Source organism: Pyrus communis, chromosome 5 (assembly GCF_041283825.1).
Source record: "Pyrus communis isolate YQ-2024b chromosome 5, ASM4128382v1, whole genome shotgun sequence".
In the NCBI taxonomy this organism is placed as follows: Eukaryota; Viridiplantae; Streptophyta; class Magnoliopsida; order Rosales; family Rosaceae; genus Pyrus; species Pyrus communis.
Genome location: NC_142569.1, coordinates 34,775,078 through 34,792,657, shown reverse-complemented (window position 1 = coordinate 34,792,657; position 17,580 = coordinate 34,775,078). Strand labels below are relative to the sequence as shown.

Sequence of the window (17,580 nt, the reverse complement as noted above, 5' to 3'; positions counted from 1 at the left end):
GCTAAGCAATCGAGAATCGTATGTATATATGAGAGAATATTGCCATACAGTGTCCAGGGACTTTCAGTTCGTAGATAACACAGCCTTAATACATTGGATTTGAGTTTGAGTACATACCGAAATACACGATATTGGGTAAAAAAATTATTCACAAACAGTTGTAAAACAGTTTACGAAATCATTCATTAGCTCTAATCAAAATTTATCCAAAACTAGTCGGATCTTTCTCAATCAACTCGAGTCTTTCGACTTTAATATGTAAGTCTGTTAGAAGGAATAATCCCTCAAATCGGCTTTGTAGTCGTCCATTTCCATGTCAGCTGCACACTCTTCTTCGGTAAGGGGAGGAAGTTGTCTGGTTTTGCGTTTCAAGTTATGCTTGTGCCACTCACTCTTGAAGTGATCCCTATACTGCTTGGAATCGCCCACGAATGCATTGCATGTGCTGCATCTGTTCTGCTTTCCCTCCGCTGCAGCATTTCCACTCCCAGCAGAGATGCTCTGTTTCTGCAAATCATCGCTCAATTTTAGCACAGGATCAGCCGACTCTTTTTTCGACAAGTCAGGATCAGTACATTCTTTTTTCTTTAATGAACTGATGTTTGAGGAATCTTTGAGTGAGTGTGACGGTTCATCCTCATGATCATCATATTGATCGATAACAGTGTCACCCTCCGCATGCACAGAGAGTGCAAGAACTTCATATCTACCATGCAACTTCATCATCAATCCCTCACATTCACGATAAAAACCAGGGTCCAATTCACATATCTGCACAACATAAAACACAAGATTAAACAGGAAGATCATGATTACTCCAACAATGGTAGTTTGTAAGTAGAATGCTTAAAAAGTACTTCAACCTCTATTGTACTTTAGGATTACAAAGCAAAATAAGGCGGACAAAGTACTTCGACTTACAGTAGATATCTGACTTCCAGATTGATCTTTAGAAATTATGCTAGCATTCCAGGCAGTCAGCTTCTCCGAAAGAGATGAAAATTCAGGGTCAGGAACTATGAGTCGCAATCTCATTGGAGACCGTTTGATTGGGAAGTGCTTCTGAAGCTCATGAATAACTTCCAGAGCCTGCACAAGAAATGGTATAGTGTACATATTCAACACAATGAGACAATGCACAGTATAACCTAAATCCCATATGTTGCACTCCACACACACAGATATACCTCCACATATATTTGGATAACCTACAGAGGTTAACACCCTGCGGAAATGTGCACATGCATACATAAGCCTACTTATTATACATATAAGTCGCCAAACGGTAACATCATGCACGTGCACACACATAAACTATGTGCATACTTATTTTCCAACAACATGACACCGTGAAACAAAATTTGCAAGCTGGGAGACTCATTTTAGAATCCACCAATCTGTCATATCTATCGTAATTACATATGAACTGTTAAGATAATCTACTTAAATATCAAGCGAAAGTGCCAAAAACCACATCTATCAGGGATGCATGCATCTAGTGAACTCCAAACAAGTATATTCGTATGTAACATGAAGGGAAAGAGAGATTCAATCACCTGCTTCTTCGAGCTTTTATGTGGGTCTACAGCAAAGTGAATTTCATGCATTAGACTCTCAATCAAGCTAATAGTGTAAGGGCGTCGGGTTTCAGGATTATAGGTTTTCTGCATAACAATGGTGGCTATGTCCCGAAACTGACTGGACAACTGAGATTCCCTCTCCTTCCCAGCCACTTGAAGCTCTCCTTTGTCCAAAATCTACAACAAGAAAAAGCTTACGACTCAACAACACATTTACGAAACTAACCAAGCAGATAAACAACCAAAACAAATTTGTTTCCTGACCTCCAAACAAATCTTGCTCTGGTCATCGGAATCAAATGCAGCCTTCAAGTCTTTTGTCTTGGCAAGAACACCTTTTGAAACATTTGTGTAAACGGTATGCGATTGCAGTACTTCATCCAAATCTTTCTCACTGTCCCACAACAAAAAACATCACAACTTTCATATATACATATTAATTCCTGCAAGATGTTTCAAATTCAAACTACAAAACTTTCACTGACATTTTCGTTCTTTGTTTTCTCAGTTATACTTTCACATATACATGAACAAATTTGCATAAACAAAACACTATTATGCAAATTTATTACACATATTTCTCAACACTATTCTTCACAGTATTCAAAAGCACTTGCAGAAAATCTTGGTTTGATATTAATTTCGCATATAAATACAAATTTCTAACAAAAGAGATTAGAGTTAGAGAGAGGGGGAGCTTACACGCCAGAGCGCCATGAGAGGACCTTGTTCTTGTAACAGGCAATTTCAAAGCGGGTGCCGCGCTTTTTCAGACGCACCACTGCCACGTTTGTCAGCCTCTTCTGCCCTACCGGCTGCACCAGTGATCTCGACATTTCTGCAGAACTAACACAAATTGCAGTTCAGGAATTGGGATTTGTATTAACCTGCACTAAATATTAAAAAAGAGAAATTGCCGATTTCTCAAAATATTAGGGACTAAATCAAGAATTAGGTGAAGGTTCAAGAAAAAAATCTGCAATTTCTCTTTTTAATATTTGGCAATTTAAAAGTTTAGCCACCATTCTTATCAAGAATTAGAGAATTCATATCTATTCATAAAGAGACTATACTTTTAGTGAGATAAAAATCGTGTCACCCGTTGCACTAAAAATAGTGTCACTGCTACAGGAAAACATACCTGTTTATGGATTCAATTGAAGACGCTACGCGATCCCTAAGGTGACGTCCAAGGCTCCAGCACAATCTGCGGAGGCAACAACCTGTATGACAGAAAAAGTGAATCAACATCAATGTATTAAAAGCGTGAGGAAGGCGTCGGAGGCGAAGCCCAGCCTAGGCGTAAGGCGTGAGGCGTGAGGTGTGAGGCGAAGCCTTATAGGATTAAATTTTTTTTTTATATATATGATTTATATATTATACATATAATTGTATAAAAAATAATACTATGTAAAATAAACATCCATTCTCAATTTTATCATTCAAAAGATAATATCATCTAAATTCATCATTCAAAGGTAATATCATCCAAATTCGTTTAAAATTGGAAACCTTACTATAAATCTGAAACAAAAAGACCTATATCCCATTTTCCATTAAATAGGCAACCTCATTTGTCAGTTTCATCTCCTCTCCCTCATTGGACAACTTTCCAAACAAGTCCCGACTCTTTGACAAAAAAAAAAACAAAAAAAAAAAAAAAACAAGTCCCGACTCGGGTCCCACATTCCAACATCAAACCCACATTAAATTGGTATCCTTCTCCCATCCCCTTAAGCCTTTAGCCTCCTCCCTCCTCTGTTTTTCTGCTTTCCCCAGAAAAGCTTATCGCCCAGATTTATTTCCTACTCCAGAAAAGCTTCCCCGATCCACTGCTCCAGATTTATATCGCACCCAGCCCTATCCCAGAATGCTCCACAGTTCACACCAGTTTAAAAAAATCAAAAAATCAAATCCCTAACTTTTTCAGAATTTCAGAAACCCTAATCTTTAAAATTGGGGATTTGTGGGCTTGCTGACGACGCTGGGGTGACGGTGGCAGGGTGATGACGGTGGCGTGGCGACTGGGAGAGGACGATCGACTAGGGTGACGGCGGCTGTGTGTTCTGGCGCACGGGAGAAGTGGGTGAAGAAGGCAGAGGATCGAAGGTATGGTGGAATGTGGATTAAAAGTGGAATCTGGACTAAAAACCCTTACCAAAACAGCGTTTAAAAAAAAATAATAATAAATAAAAAAAGGGCAGACAAGGCGTCTCCAGCGAAGCCTTTCGCCCACTCCAGCAAAACATAGGCGTTAGCCTTAGCGCCCAGCCTCAAAGGCGCCCTAGGCGCGCCCCGAGGCTAGTTTTTTAAAACATTGATCAACATACATTTTTATTTACTCAACTCCTCAAATGAAATCATGAGCATTTCTTATAGAAAGGGAAGAAAAACAAGCCACTAATCTCATCTGAACAGCTACTGTATTGTAGACCAAATAGCTACTGTATCATTATAATTTAAAGGACTTGTGGCGATTCTTGATGAAGTGAATTACTTAATTCTAGAGCAAATAGCTACCGTATCTGTACTAACTATCAAAACATGCACAATTCAATACACTACAAAACCGAAATGATTAAACATATAAAATGCCGAAATGATTAACATATATATGAGCCTCAATTAAAAGTCTTTAACCTGCCAAATCTAGCCAAACTCCTAAAACGAAAAAAAAATTCATAAAAAGTCCTTAACCTGCCAAACTCCTAAATGAACCTCAATTGAAAGTCTTTAACCTGCCAAACTCATCCACATATCCTAGGATTTAGGAATGCTCAACTTTAATCTATCTTTTTACGGTCATTATGTCATATATATGACAATAGAATATAGATTGGTGGTGGGGTTGTTTTGATCACCGGTGCTTTTGACAATGAGTCATCATCATTTGGCATGCGGCCAATTAAGGCCAGTCCGAACTCTCGACCCAACTTTTTATTTTTATTACAAAGGGGTTGGATTTAACGATTAAGATTGAGATTTGAGTATAAATTCAGCTTGTTACAGTTGATATTCAATCCAAAACATTAATTTTGTAAATATTCGAACATCAATTTTCCTTATATTCCTAATGGTAAACTGTAAGCATAAATATAGAAATTAAATTAGGGCTGCTATCAATCATGAACATCCAATCCAAAACATGAACAAATTTCACAAACCCTAATCTAGAATTCAAAAATTAAATTTCAAGAATTCGAAAATTAAATTTCACAAACCCTAATCTAGAATTCGAAAATTAAATTATACAAGCCCTAAATTTACAAACCCTAATCTAGAATTTGAAAATTAAATTTCACAAACCTTAAATTAATTCCAAAGTTTACCTGATTTGGGGGAGAATCGGTGCACAGTGAGTGCACTGGATGAAGAGTCGAAGACTATCAGAATTTGAGTGTCTGAAATCTGGGAATCACGAGAGAGAGAGAGAGAGCGGTGCTCTGTGTGGTGAAGGAAGCTTCCACCGTCGGAGAGAGAAAGCGGTGACTCCGTGTGGTGGTGGGCCGGTGACTGGCCGGAGAGGAGGAGAGGGCTTGGTGGGATGACGGCTGAGAGTGGCTTCAATTGAAATTAAATGAACGAAGGCTGGAGCCTGGAGAAACCTAACAATGAATGGACAACACAGATTAATTTTAACTATAATTAAAAAATAATATATATGTATATGTTGCAGTCCAAATAGGAATGTGATTGTGTAAATCTTAACATATTTAGAGATATCTTTTATATTTCCTTTAGTAGTTAATATCCTATTAGAATTGTAACCCTAAAAGGGTAAAAAATTAAGTTTCCCTTCCACAACAAATAAAGGCATAACCGGAGTGGAATGGTACATATCTCACAATTAAACATCTCTCTTCTCTCTATATCGAACCATAATTGTCCAGTAAATTATAAATGCAACAGTATACATATATATAATAATAATTAATAATATATATTTTTGGTTCGGTATGAGATTTTCGAAATATTGAAAAGACAATCCTGAATCACGTTCCGAAATTTCAGAATCAATTCGAGATAACATCCCGAAAATTTTGAATTGGGACATTTTTAATTTGGGATTGGTATTTTTCGATTCAGTTCGAGATTTTCGGTAATATTTTCCATCCCTAGTTGGTTTACCCAAATATTAACAAGAGAAATTGGCCTTTTTTTTTTTTCTTGAACCTTCACCCAATTCTTGATTTAAACCCTAAACTTTTAAATTTTAAAAAATAAGGACTTAAACTTTTTTTGTCTGCCGATATCTCCCCCACCCATAGTTTTTATTTTTTTATTTTTTTAAATTCAATCCAAATTAATATTAATTTTTATCACGTGCATACCACTTGACTCTCTTTGATAACAAAAACGTCACATCATTAGACATTTAGACACAAAAGCTATAGATTCACATAAATTTGCACAAGGCAACATTTTAATAATCGAAGGTTTTTAATTATTTTAAAGAACGAAGCGACCAAACTATTCTCATATGTTGTACACATATTTTCATTTAACATAAATTTAGATAGAACGAATGAAAAACTAACAACAAGGAGAAATTGGACAAAAACATTAGTTTCAATCCTTAATTTTTCAATTAAAAAATTCAGAGGTAAAAATAAAAAACTAAGTAAAAGTTCACAGAGAATCGGCGGTTTACTCGTATTAAAAAGGCTTCTCAATTGTAAGCCTATTTGGGTACATGGGTCGGCCCAAAAGATATAAAAGGGTTTATAACCTGTCCCCGTCCTCTCTCTGGGTTCGTAAAGCTTCACAGAGACAGTGTTGCAGAGGCCATGCCTTCTTCCCCCATTAAAATCGAAACTTTAGCATCGGAGGAAGAAGTGAGCTCAAGCAGCAACGCAAATGATAGCAACCGCTCCACTTTCTTCGATGTCTACGGCCCTCAAGTACTCTCTCTCTCTCTCTCTCTCTCTCTAATTTTGTTTTCTTTTAAATTTCATCGCCTTCTATATTTTGCCATGAATTCGTTTTGCGGCTAAAAAGTATTTGATGCTTTAATTGTATTAGCATTAGCATTGAAAGTTGCAATCTTTTAGTTTTGTTTCGAATTTCGGTGATGTTGGCCAAACCATGTATTCTTGTATGAAGAACAAGTCTGCTGACTTATAGCTTTCGATTCGATTCATGGATGGTTAAGTTAGCTGTACTACGTACATATGTATGTATCACTTGGATTTTGGTTTATACCAGTAATCCTTGTTCATCGAAATACTTTGTGCGGTCTGATGGGATTTTTATTGAAACAATTGAACTCTAGTGCATTACATTTAATCTTATTTTCCCTTGTAGAGTAAAGCAGAGGTGATTTTTAAGACACCGGAAGCCAACACAACTCTGAATTTCCAAGTGGGTACTCTTATTCACCCCTAATTTATGAACTCTTTGTTCTTTTTCTGAGAGGTGATAGGAAATTTTGTTCGATTTGAACATTTATTGTCACAGAAATAAGAGTGAGTGAGTGAGTGATGGAGTTTGTGTTGTGATGCAGGAGGTTCAAGAACTGGTGACATGGGTGCTTGCTGAAGGTTTCATGCCGTCATGGGTTTTTATTAAGGTAAAAGGAGTATCTTCTTTTCTAATAATTCCAATGCATGTATGGTTATGGATCAATGAAACCATAACAAACAGTATTCCTAAAAACAGGTGGAAGACTCGATACTGATCATACAAAAATATTATATCCATTAATGGTTGTGGGGATTTTAACCATAGATAATCTTAAAACATCTCACAAATAGGCAGATTTGTGAAACTGTTACGGAGCCATGTATGTTTCTCAATCTTGTTGGCTTCCGTGCTTAATTTATAGACATGAAGTTGAAAGAAACATGAATTCTTATAGTTATTAATACTGTAACCTTACACTTTGCAGAACAAGCCCCTCATTCCCAAAGTGGTTATGCTTTATGTCCCAGGACTGGATGCAGCATTGTACTTAGCACATCGTCAACTTCTTAAGAGTCTCAAAGCTTTATGTAGCAAGCCAAGGCCAGTTTTAGCTCTCAGGTTTGTCACAGATGTGATTTTGCTTCATCTGCCTTTAATTTCCCTGTACTTCCACTTTATATGGCTATATGTTTTTGCCCATGCTAGCTGTATGTCAGATGGGATGCAGACGATTGATGCACTCCTGACGAGCAAAGTGAAAAGAAAGAGGGAAGAAAGTAGTTTAACTGTGGAGAAATCTAACCTGGCATCTAAACAAGGTATGTGACATCTTCGCAGAACATTGATCATACTGAATTTCTTGCTTTTATCGTAACTTTGCTAATTTGCATGTCAAAGTTAGTAATTGTACGGAAATCAAGGATACTTTACTAGGAGAGCCACAAGTAACCTGAAGTTCTGTGTATTTATAAACTTCTCCATTCCATTATGGCTAGCGGTCCTTATTTGGTAACATTGGTTGTTTTAGTTTCTTGTACTTTTCTGAATCAATATGAGTGGGTGTATCCATGTTCAATTCATTACCAATAGGTAAGAGCAGAAAAATGTCCTACGTTTGGAGAGTCTCTCTTGGATTCGAACTTTTAGGAAACTATCTACAATGTTGTGATTAACAATTACAAAAGCAAATGCTGCATGCCAATCTAGATGGGGCTAGATTTTGCAGAACAACTTTTGTTGCTACCAGAGCTGGTGTTGTTGTCTTCCTGCTGTCAACTTTCACTCTCATATTAGTATTACCAAGTCTTTGCATGCATACAACATAAAAGTTTGGAGTGTAGCGTCAAGGTTGTTGCAGCGTGCAACATCGGAGTAGACCGTAAAAGTTTTTGCATATGGAAGTCTAGAAAAGGTTTGCCTTTTGTAATTCATGCACTTGATACAACATCAGTTCTGTCAGCATGAATAGAATCAAGATTTCTGCCAGCTTTCTCATATCTTGGATATCGGTTTTGTATTGATTGCTTAGCCATACAGTTTGTGTTTCTTAAGCTGTAAACTAATTTTATAACAAGTATGCGTCCCATCTGTCCTGTAAAATTATTTTAACACTGCATGAGGATCCTTTTAATTTTTTTTTTCTGGGTTATGTCTACATGTTTTTCTGGTTTAGATGATCTATCCTCAGTGGACCTCATGAAAGATCTACCTTTCCCTATTACATTTTACACGCTTACAACAAAACAACTTGAAGATAATGGATATTGCTTCAATTTGCCAGGTAACAAGACAAATGCTGCTTAGATTATTAATTATAATTTCTCTTTTAATTTCTAACTAGTTCCTTAAACTCTTATTATTATTGATTATTATTTTTTATCAATGCAGGTTTTCTTTCTACTCTTCCGGCCCCTTCAGGATCATCCCACTATCAAATGCTGGCACTTGATTGCGAGATGGTAATCCTTAAATATCAATTTCTGAAGATAAGAAAGAAGTTTGTTAACAACTTGACATATAGTACTAAATAACTGTTATCTTGTGGGAAGTTCATTGTTGAGGTGTATTCGTCATACATGTCAGCTGAATTGTTCGGATAGTGGTAAATTTAGTTCATTTTTGTTATTCTGTTCCCACAGAGTAGCCGTGTACTGATGTCATCTTGGTTGATCCATTTTGTTTTGTTAGTGTGTCACAAGTGAGGGTTTTGAGCTAACAAGAGCAACGCTGGTGACTATGAAAGGAGATGTAAGTTTTAACTATTTTGTTTCCTAATTGTGCAAAAGGAACTGGATGTTAATCTGTAAGGATGCACGAGTTTCATGCAATTTTTTCTTTATGAATTTATTTAAAGGACAAGTTGCATTTGTTTTCTGACTTGGCAATGGTTTGGTGGTCTTATTTATACTTGAATGTTTCAAAACTTGTAAGTTCAGTTGAATAAAACTTAATATCTGAGTGATTTATGCATAACTTTCTTGTTTGAGAAAATCTTGCTAATGTCTCTGAACTTAGGTTTTGTCTCATTTTAGTCCCTAAACCATTGTCAATATCCCTGAACATTAGGTTTTCTCTGGTCCACTTGTAGAGCATCTCCGATAGACTTTTAAACTTCTTTGGATAGCTATTTTAAAGAGCCAAACCAATGAAATCAAGCTGCAAGAGACTCTATATCCCACTCTTTATTTTAGTTTTTGTGAATGTTTGCTCTTAACTTTAAAGAGGAGAGAGAATTTAGAGAGCTAGCTAAACATAAAAATTTATTAATTTTGGAGAGAGATGTCAAAGGATAAGAATGATGAGAAAGATGGGTTGTTTAGAGCTTGTAGTGTTGGAGATACTAAATTATTGGGCTAAGCTAAAATGGTTTTTGCTTACACTAGCTAAACTAAATATTTTTTTTAAAGAAACTGCTGGAGATGCTCATTCCTAGTGTTGCTAGATTATCATTTCCAAATATCAGGGCTTCAGCTTCTTTTCTAATTCACACCTTATCCCATCCCGCTAATGACACAATCTTGAAGCTAGAAATCTCTGGTTCACTAGGGTCAACATATTATCCACGTCTGAATCATATAGATTTTTTTGAATCCTCATATCTATGATATCAAATTCTTGCTTATCAAGATTTTGTCTGAATTTTTTACTAGTGTTTGGGATTCTGAATGCTTTGAAACTTTTATGCGACCCCTAGAGTCTTAAATTTCTTCTACATGGTCTTGTATAAATGACTGTGTTACCACCTAAATAACTTTTCTTCTCATTGTTTGAACTTTTCTTTTAATGAATCTCAGGTTGTGCTAGATAAATTGGTTAAACCAACAAATCCTATCACTGATTATAATACCAGGTATGTTATCATTTTAGCTTGCATTAGTCCTTCCTTTGATATGTTGCTCTATGTGTTGAAGCAGTTAGAGCTGCTTCTTGGAATTCATACTTATTGTCACGTGATCTGGGGCGCTGCAGTGGCAGCTCTGCTTTTTTTTTTTTTTCTTCTTTTATATATTTTTATGCAACATACATCAATTTGCCTTAGCTGCCCAAGGATATTTTAAAGCAACTCAATTTTAGTGTTCTAAAATTAAAAAAAAAAAAAAAAAAAAAACCCTCTATCACATGCTGGGTTTGTGTCCACATCTTTTCTTCCATCTCTAATCAAATCCCATCCAATACTGCAGCCTTAAGTTTCTTCCAGAAAAACCCCCTCTTTCTCCAACTGAGTCCCACCAGTACATCTCAACTCAAAAAACTAAAATGATGATCCCCTAGGTGTCTTCTACAACGAGACCCAACCCTAGCAGCAGGCTCGAAATCAATTTTAGTTTCTTTGCAAGGTTGGAATCCCGAAGTGGAGTGAGTTTAAACGTTAATAACTCAACCACACTTGGGCTTTTAGTAGTTTTCTACTCTATGAGAAATAAAACATTTCTGGGAAAGTTGTAAATCTTTAAGAAATCATCACTTTTCATGATTTATTTCTGGATAAAGGTGATTCTTAGTGTTGATGCTCTCTCTGGATAAGCTTCATCCCTGTAATTTGATTGCAGATTTAATATTTGAATTTGTTGCGGTATGAACGGCAAGCCGCTTCTTTTAAAAAGATTAAAAGAATAACAATCAATTTCCTGTTCAGGTTTAGCGGAATCACAAGTGAGATGTTAGATGGGGTGACTACAAGTCTTAAAGAAATTCAGGTTAATCCTTGGGTCTTGTTCGCTATTTGTGTGTGTGTGTGTATATATATATATATATATATAAATGTGTTACATTTGCGCTTTGTGTTTTCCATGGTTGTGACTCGTGAGATGCTGCTTCACTATTAATTTCATCATTTCCCGTTTAGAAATTCTTCGATTCTAATTTATAACAGTTGCTTTCCATGCTCAGGAGGACTTTCTAAAGCTGGTTCACAAAGAGACCGTGCTAGTGGGGCATTCCTTGGAAAATGACTTGTTAGCATTAAAAATCTCCCACAATCTAGTGATCGATACTGCAGTGTTGTACAAGTACCCCCGTGGTAGGTCTTACAAATCTAAACTTCGAGATCTTGCCCAGAAATTTCTTTCTAAAGAGATACAGCAGTCAGGGCTTGGCCATGACAGTATTGAAGATGCAAGAGCTGCTATGGACCTGGCACTTTTAAAGATTAGACATGGTACGTGACTATCTTTTGCATTACATTGTATGATTGACCAATTTATGGAAAATAGTGGAACTCAACTAGTGTGGTATCTATCACCTCCTTAATGTACAACTTATATTGAACCTTGTCATTGCCAGCATACATTTATTCTTAATTTATATGAAAAATAGAACACTGTTGGTTCAAAAGTTTAGTGGCTTCCAGATGTCAGAATTTGATACATTGTCTGAGCCTGAGGTGGAAAGAGTAATTAAATAACTAATAGTAAATAGGTATAGTTCTGCATCTGATAATTAGTATGTCCTTAAATCTGTTGATGTCTGTTATAAGAATGCTTCTTTTGCTGGATTAGGACCTGACTTTGGTACAGCACCATCACTGGTACGGAAAAGGCTCCTAACTGTTTTGAGTGAGAGCGGAAATACCTCTTCTATCATTGATGATATTTCCATTGTGAAGCGTCATGCCTCTGAATTATCCCATGCAGTGCCTGTGTTCTCTGATGACGAAGCTCTTTCCAAAGCTCAAAAGGAGGTAGACTTGTAACTGCTGTGGTCACTTATTTTCTCGTCTTTATCATTTGGCTTGGCTATGTAACATTTACTTTTGATTGTAGGCAAGGAATGAGAAAGTGCAATTCATCTGGACCCAGTTTTCTGAATTGAATCGTTATTTCACTAAACAAGCAGAGGATGCAGAGAAATTGAATGGAAAAATTGCGGAGTTGATATCCTTGCTTACATGTCATAAGAATTCTGGAAATAAAAAAGGTATTAGATGCAGCTTAACGTCTGAACTAAAGGAAATTCTTATGCGACTGGATACTAGAATACGTACCTTGTATGCCGCATTGCCCACTAATGCCATGCTTATTGTCTGCACTGGTCATGGAGATATAGCAACTGTCTCTAGGTATGTACTACATTTCACTTCGATAATTATTAATTATTTACATTGTTATTGTTCTTTTGTTCCTTGAAAATATATTTATAGGGCAATGGATGACTAGTTGACTCTGCTTGTGGAATTTACCTATTGCCACTGTCAGATTGTTAGTGATTTTGAATGTTGGTATTACTTATAAGTAGTAATTTGTTATATGAAACGTGAGTGTGAATTTTCAAAAACTCAAACGTCGTTAGGACATCTTATTACGAGGGAGTTTAAAGCTTTGATAGAAGCTATTTGGTTGACATGTAATAGAATAATATGGATTTATCTGGATTGTTGCGTGCCAAGTTGCTTAATTAGAGTTGATTCACATCTGACCCTGTTAACTTTTCTTGTACATGGACAAAGATTAAAGAAAATGCTTATGGATCGTAGTGAAACAACAATGTGCCGTGAGAGCATTGTAAAGGTATTGGAAGAGCTCCAAGCCCAAGCTGAGGTAGCATTGTGTTTTGTTGGTGTGAAGAGTTGAGTAATCTCAAGGGCTAGTAGGGGTGACTTCCAGCAAGTATTAGGTGAGGAGAGCTGGACGAAATTGAGCTTTCCGGCTGCTTTTACCACTTCGCTCACAAGAGCAAGGCGGTTTGGTGTCTTACAATTTTCAAACAGCATTATTGTCGGAATGATTAGTTGGGAGGCTTGGACAGATAACAAAAACCCGCCAAACGTAAGGAGGAATGCATGGGAAGAAAACAAGGATATCTCTTAAAAGAGGGGACGAGAAAGTTGTAGAAATGTCGGAGCATTTAACTCGCTTACTTGCCAGAGGGAAGTCCTAATTGTATTTTCTGATCTTGTAATTTATTTAGTGTTCACAATTTTGACGATCCATCATATTTGAAGTCAATTGTTTGATATACGAAGAAAGAAATGATTAATAGTGTTCTATTAGCATACCCATTCCAGGGGTTTTCAGAAACTCATGGTATATATACTTTTATCTAGTTTTTGGTCATTCTTTTTTATAGAAGCAATCCTGGGGCACGAGAATTGAACTCAGGGCCTCGGATGTAAAATTGTTCTTAACCAAATTAGCTACAAGCCTACAACCCTTCCATCGTCATTTGGTCAAATGACTCCTTAAGAATGACCAAATGATGCGAGGGATTGTAGCTAAGTTGGTTAAAAGCAAATTTATATCTGAAGTCTTTGTTTCTATCCCATCTTAATCACATTTTATTTTGCAAAATTTGAGAATCCCCGTCAATCTAACCTTTTGTTCCATTTATGAATACAAAATCGCGGAACATATTGAGAATTTTAAATTTGCAATATCAAACAGTATCGACACATTGGCGACATGTCCACACAAAATTATATAGGAGATTATATAAAGTTATTCTATTACAAGCATCGAGATCGTTTATCAGTGTTAGAAAACTAGCAGCTCCCTACGTTCCTTATTTATAAACACTCCGAAATTACCGATATATAGCCATAAGTCTTGATCCCCACACAAAATCAAAGTACAAAACTGAATGAAAGCATAGCAGTAGTTAGGAGCCGAAGATCATCACCTCCACGCTGAAGCAACAATCAAGTTTTTCTCTTCCCACCCGAAAAGAAGAGCCCCCGCCTCCTCCTTCACCTTGTACCTCTCACTGTACTGTCTGCTAAGATCCCGAATCGAATCACTCACATTGGTGCTCATAGGACATGAAGTAAATCCTGCCATGGTCATCCTTGCCCTCCACTTTCCAGCTACCTCATACCGCTCTATTCTTTCCTCTCCTTCGCACGCCACAATGTTCACTATGTCCCGTGCTAGACACTGCCTTTCGACATTCATCCTATCCTGACTCTCCCGGGGGAGAGCTGCATCAAGGGAATCAAAAACAGCAGAGTAATAGTTGTAGGCTTCAACAAATCTTGGGAGAAAAGGGGTCGTATTGGTGTTCATGTCTTGTTCTACAACTGTAACAAGTTTTGGCCTCAAGCTCTTCACCATCCGAAGAAGCTGGTCCCTCTGGTTAACTGTTGAAACACTTTCGTCTGGCATGTGGTGAAGCTGAAAGGCAAAGTTCACCACAAGTGCTTCCCCAGGCTTGCAGCCAAGCATTGAGGTATTGACGATTGAAGTCCTCGAGGCTACTGCATGAAACTCGAATGGAACTTTCAGCGCTTCTGCTAGCTTCTCAAGCCTTTGTCCAATGATCTTTAGGCCTCCAACATGACGCTGAACTGTCTCGGGATCATCCACCCCTGTTAACTTCAAGTGTGGTGGCTTGCCTGGCAGACTCGAAAGTGTTTGTATGAGGGTTATGTATTGGTTCCCCTGGTTTATGTCAAAATCTATGATGTGAACTCTCTTTTCATTTTTGCATGCCTCTATGATGGCTCCATTTGCTGCCATAAATCCAAATTTAAAGCACGGACACACCTCAAAAAGGATTTGCATGGCTGCAAGGCGATAAGAGGACGGGGGTTCCTTGCATTTCAAAGACTTGTAAAGAAATTTTCCTGAGGAAGCCACACGAGCTGCTAGGCCTTCCACCATGTAAGCCGCAATCCTCTGTGTAGGATCTCCTTGAATTGATACCATCTGTCGGAGCTCATTTATCATTGTTGATGCTTCTTCGACATTTCCCTCCGAGAGTGCACCAGCGCACTCAAAAAGCAGCTGCTTGGGTGTCCGTGGAGAAACCTGTGATATTTCTTTGTTGCTGCTGGTACTGCTCGCGTTAGAGTCAGAGGACAAAGACTCCTTGGGTGAGTCATGGAGCAATTCATTCTGGATTGGATCAATCCATTCACCATCCACTTCCATGCTTTGACTACTGCAATTTCTCTCCCCATCGTCTTCATCTGCATTGTCATTAAGGAGTGCTCTCTCCAATTCTTGAAGCTTCAATCTCATCTTATCTTCATCAAAGCTATCCGCATCGGGGCTTTGACTCTCAAAGTAATCTGATTCAAAATTGGACATTAAAGAAGTGCTAAATGGATTTTGAGTATTCAAGGAGGAAACTGATCCAGCTGTTAGCTGGTAAGATGAGGCACCTTGTGGGTTAGTTGAACTCCCAGAAACGCCGGAGCTGGATGGATGTGTAACTTCTTCCATTGGGGAGTCAAGGAAGTACTTCTCATAACTCTCAGCGATGTAGGGATCATCTGAATACACCACCTTGGGCTTATCAGAGCCAAATATTTGAGTTGACAAGCTGGAACTTTCATTGCTGCCCTTTAGAGAGTAGAAATTGGGATTTCTGTACGATGTGGAGAGCTCTGCTGGCCGAACTAAAGACATGGTTTTTGGTTACTTCTTCGGTCGTTGAGGAAGACAAGTTCTATCACACAATTCGAGTTCTGTATTACAATTTGTAGAGGGTAAATTACTTTCAAACAATCATTAAACCTGGAAACTAGCAAAATTGACCCAACAGATAGAAATTACGCGCAGACATAAACACAAGTAATACTACATCAAATTAGTAATGTCTACCAAACCGTTTTGAAGGCATACATATAGAACAATAATAGCAGGTAAAAAAAGTTGTGCAAGAAAGAAAAATCAATGGAATTGTATGAGCATTCACCCTTGCGCTCGAGGTCCCAAGCTCAATTCCCCCTCCCCCAATATCGCTTGTATCAAACTGTTGAAATTGTATGAGCCTAAACAATTACAAGCTGCAATTAAGAAAACCTTGAACGAGCTGAACAAATTCTGAAATATGCTGAACTGATTCTGAAATAAGAAAACTTTTAAACAACATGGGAACTCCAAAGGAACCCAAAAAACAAACAAAATTGTTGTTTCATGGCAGCTGGCAATTGCAGAGGAACAAAGTTGTCAAAACATCATGACAGAAATTTTCTGAGATTACAACAACATGCATAAACGTCATCGTCATCACAGAGAGAGAGAGAGAGAGAGAGAGAGAGAGAGAGAGAGAGAGACAGAGACAGAGATCCATGCCTACCTGAACCAATGATTTCATAAACAATTAACTATCTGTAAATACAATAATATATATGCAAATATAATTCATGACAATTAAGTTCACATATAAGAGGAGAGATTTAAGAAACAAAAGTAAATAAATATAAAAAATAGGAGGGGAAAAAAAGAGAGATGTACCTGCTCTGCTTGCTGCAAGTGAAAGATGAAGAACACAAAAATGAAGAGGAAGCTGAGGGTTTGGTCTGAACTTTGAAGAAAGAGGAAAGAGTTGAGGATTTGACCTTGGGATTAAGACAAAGGAAGGGGGCCAAAATTCCTCCTTGTGGTTATTGGTAATATAATATAAATAATTAAACAATTTTTAGATTGTTGTGAGGAAGGTAGTTAGGTTGAGAAGCAACAAACAAGGTAGAGAAGACAACCCAAAAAGCAAATTTGAAGACCAAAAACATAAACAAATGAAAAATGATCCAGATTAGTAAGAATTAAATATTAAGAAACTGTGTGTGATTTGGGTGGATATTAACCACCTATTTGAAGCATCTGACCAGAGAAAATAGTGTTCCTTAAAGACCCATTTGTTGAGAGGAGACTTTGGTTTTGGTGCAGAAAATTCCAACGTTCTGGAATTTGATGAAGAAAAAAAAAAGGCAGTAAGGAAAGAGAAATCCAGCCAACAATTCCCTTCAGAGTTCAGAGGAAACTTCCCTCCAATTTGCTTTTAGCTTTTGTTTTTGCATTTTCTGTTCATCAGTCAGTCTGCATGTTTATGCCAACTTTGTCTGACTACTTTGTCTGACTAACCTTGTTGTGACATTGCTTGATTCAAAACCACAATTATGGGGTCTTTTGAAAGTTGTTAAAATTTTGATGTGTTAAAAGATTTTGAATCCTTCTTTACCTTTAGAATTTTAACCACTTGACGGTGTTTGAGCACTAGCTTTTGAAGAGGACGACAACGATATAAGTAGTGTTAAAATTCGTACGTAGAATGCATTCTTCAATATTATGCACAAACGAACTCTTGATATGATAATGTTAGTAAAATTAAGTCTTAATTTGATAATAGAAGAGCGCTGGAATTCAAATCCTGACGCATC

The 17,580-nt window shown here is 37.2% G+C and overlaps 3 protein-coding genes across 14 annotated transcripts; 1 reads left to right on the top strand and 2 right to left on the bottom strand.

The window, feature by feature from the left end:
• Nucleotides 1–2: 2 nt before the first annotated feature.
• Nucleotides 3–5,217, bottom strand: LOC137726395 (sequence-specific DNA binding transcription factor). Of its 3 annotated transcripts, none has more exons than XM_088695100.1 (7): nt 4,910–5,217; nt 2,722–2,803; nt 2,283–2,426; nt 1,845–1,974; nt 1,557–1,757; nt 922–1,089; nt 3–771 (listed from the first exon to the last, which is right to left on the bottom strand). In XM_088695100.1, the coding sequence occupies exons 3-7, from the start codon at nt 2,414–2,416 to the stop codon at nt 268–270; spliced, it is 1,137 nt and encodes a 378-aa protein (XP_088551226.1). In that variant the 5' UTR covers nt 2,417–2,426; nt 2,722–2,803; nt 4,910–5,217; the 3' UTR covers nt 3–267. The 3 variants fall into 3 exon arrangements, with proteins under 3 accessions (XP_088551226.1, XP_088551225.1, XP_088551227.1); XM_088695099.1 differs by having other exon boundaries at nt 2,283–2,418; nt 4,910–5,215; XM_088695101.1 differs by having other exon boundaries at nt 2,283–2,467; nt 4,910–5,197.
• Nucleotides 5,218–6,273: 1,056 nt separating this feature from the next.
• LOC137725270 (small RNA degrading nuclease 5) lies at nt 6,274–13,498 on the top strand. Its single transcript, XM_068463902.2, has 14 exons — nt 6,274–6,481; nt 6,885–6,941; nt 7,084–7,149; nt 7,468–7,601; nt 7,689–7,801; nt 8,656–8,763; nt 8,871–8,941; nt 9,171–9,230; nt 10,277–10,332; nt 11,119–11,179; nt 11,373–11,640; nt 11,981–12,162; nt 12,245–12,540; nt 12,928–13,498. Exons 1-14 carry the CDS (start codon nt 6,368–6,370, stop codon nt 13,049–13,051), a joined length of 1,710 nt encoding a protein of 569 aa, XP_068320003.2. The 5' UTR covers nt 6,274–6,367; the 3' UTR covers nt 13,052–13,498.
• Nucleotides 13,499–13,880: 382 nt separating this feature from the next.
• Nucleotides 13,881–17,287, bottom strand: LOC137725269 (scarecrow-like protein 1). 10 transcript variants are annotated; one of them, XM_088695095.1, is made up of 4 exons: nt 16,658–17,218; nt 16,116–16,191; nt 15,580–15,885; nt 13,881–15,486 (listed from the first exon to the last, which is right to left on the bottom strand). In XM_088695095.1, the coding sequence occupies exons 3-4, from the start codon at nt 15,824–15,826 to the stop codon at nt 14,093–14,095; spliced, it is 1,641 nt and encodes a 546-aa protein (XP_088551221.1). In that variant the 5' UTR covers nt 15,827–15,885; nt 16,116–16,191; nt 16,658–17,218; the 3' UTR covers nt 13,881–14,092. The 10 variants fall into 10 exon arrangements, with proteins under 10 accessions (XP_088551221.1, XP_088551223.1, XP_088551222.1 ...); XM_088695097.1 differs by having other exon boundaries at nt 15,580–15,866; nt 16,658–17,175; XM_088695096.1 differs by having other exon boundaries at nt 16,116–16,172; nt 16,658–17,118.
• Between the last annotated feature and the right edge of the window lie 293 nt (nt 17,288–17,580).

Bases quoted from the DNA above. Each gene is read 5' to 3' on its own strand.
- LOC137725270 (XM_068463902.2), top strand. From the start codon at position 6,368: ATGCCTTCTTCCCCCATTAAAATCGAAACTTTAGCATCGGAGGAAGAA. The intron at 9,231-10,276 runs GTAAGTTTTAAC...AATGAATCTCAG, and splicing joins TGGTGACTATGAAAGGAGAT to GTTGTGCTAGATAAATTGGT. The intron at 12,163-12,244 runs GTAGACTTGTAA...TTTTGATTGTAG, and splicing joins TTTCCAAAGCTCAAAAGGAG to GCAAGGAATGAGAAAGTGCA.
- LOC137725269 (XM_068463898.2), bottom strand. From the start codon at position 15,826: ATGTCTTTAGTTCGGCCAGCAGAGCTCTCCACATCGTACAGAAATCCC.
- LOC137726395 (XM_088695100.1), bottom strand. From the start codon at position 2,416: ATGTCGAGATCACTGGTGCAGCCGGTAGGGCAGAAGAGGCTGACAAAC. The intron at 1,758-1,844 runs GTCAGGAAACAA...TTCTTGTTGTAG, and splicing joins AGAGCAAGATTTGTTTGGAG to ATTTTGGACAAAGGAGAGCT. The intron at 772-921 runs GTAAGTCGAAGT...TATGTTGTGCAG, and splicing joins CTGGAAGTCAGATATCTACT to ATATGTGAATTGGACCCTGG.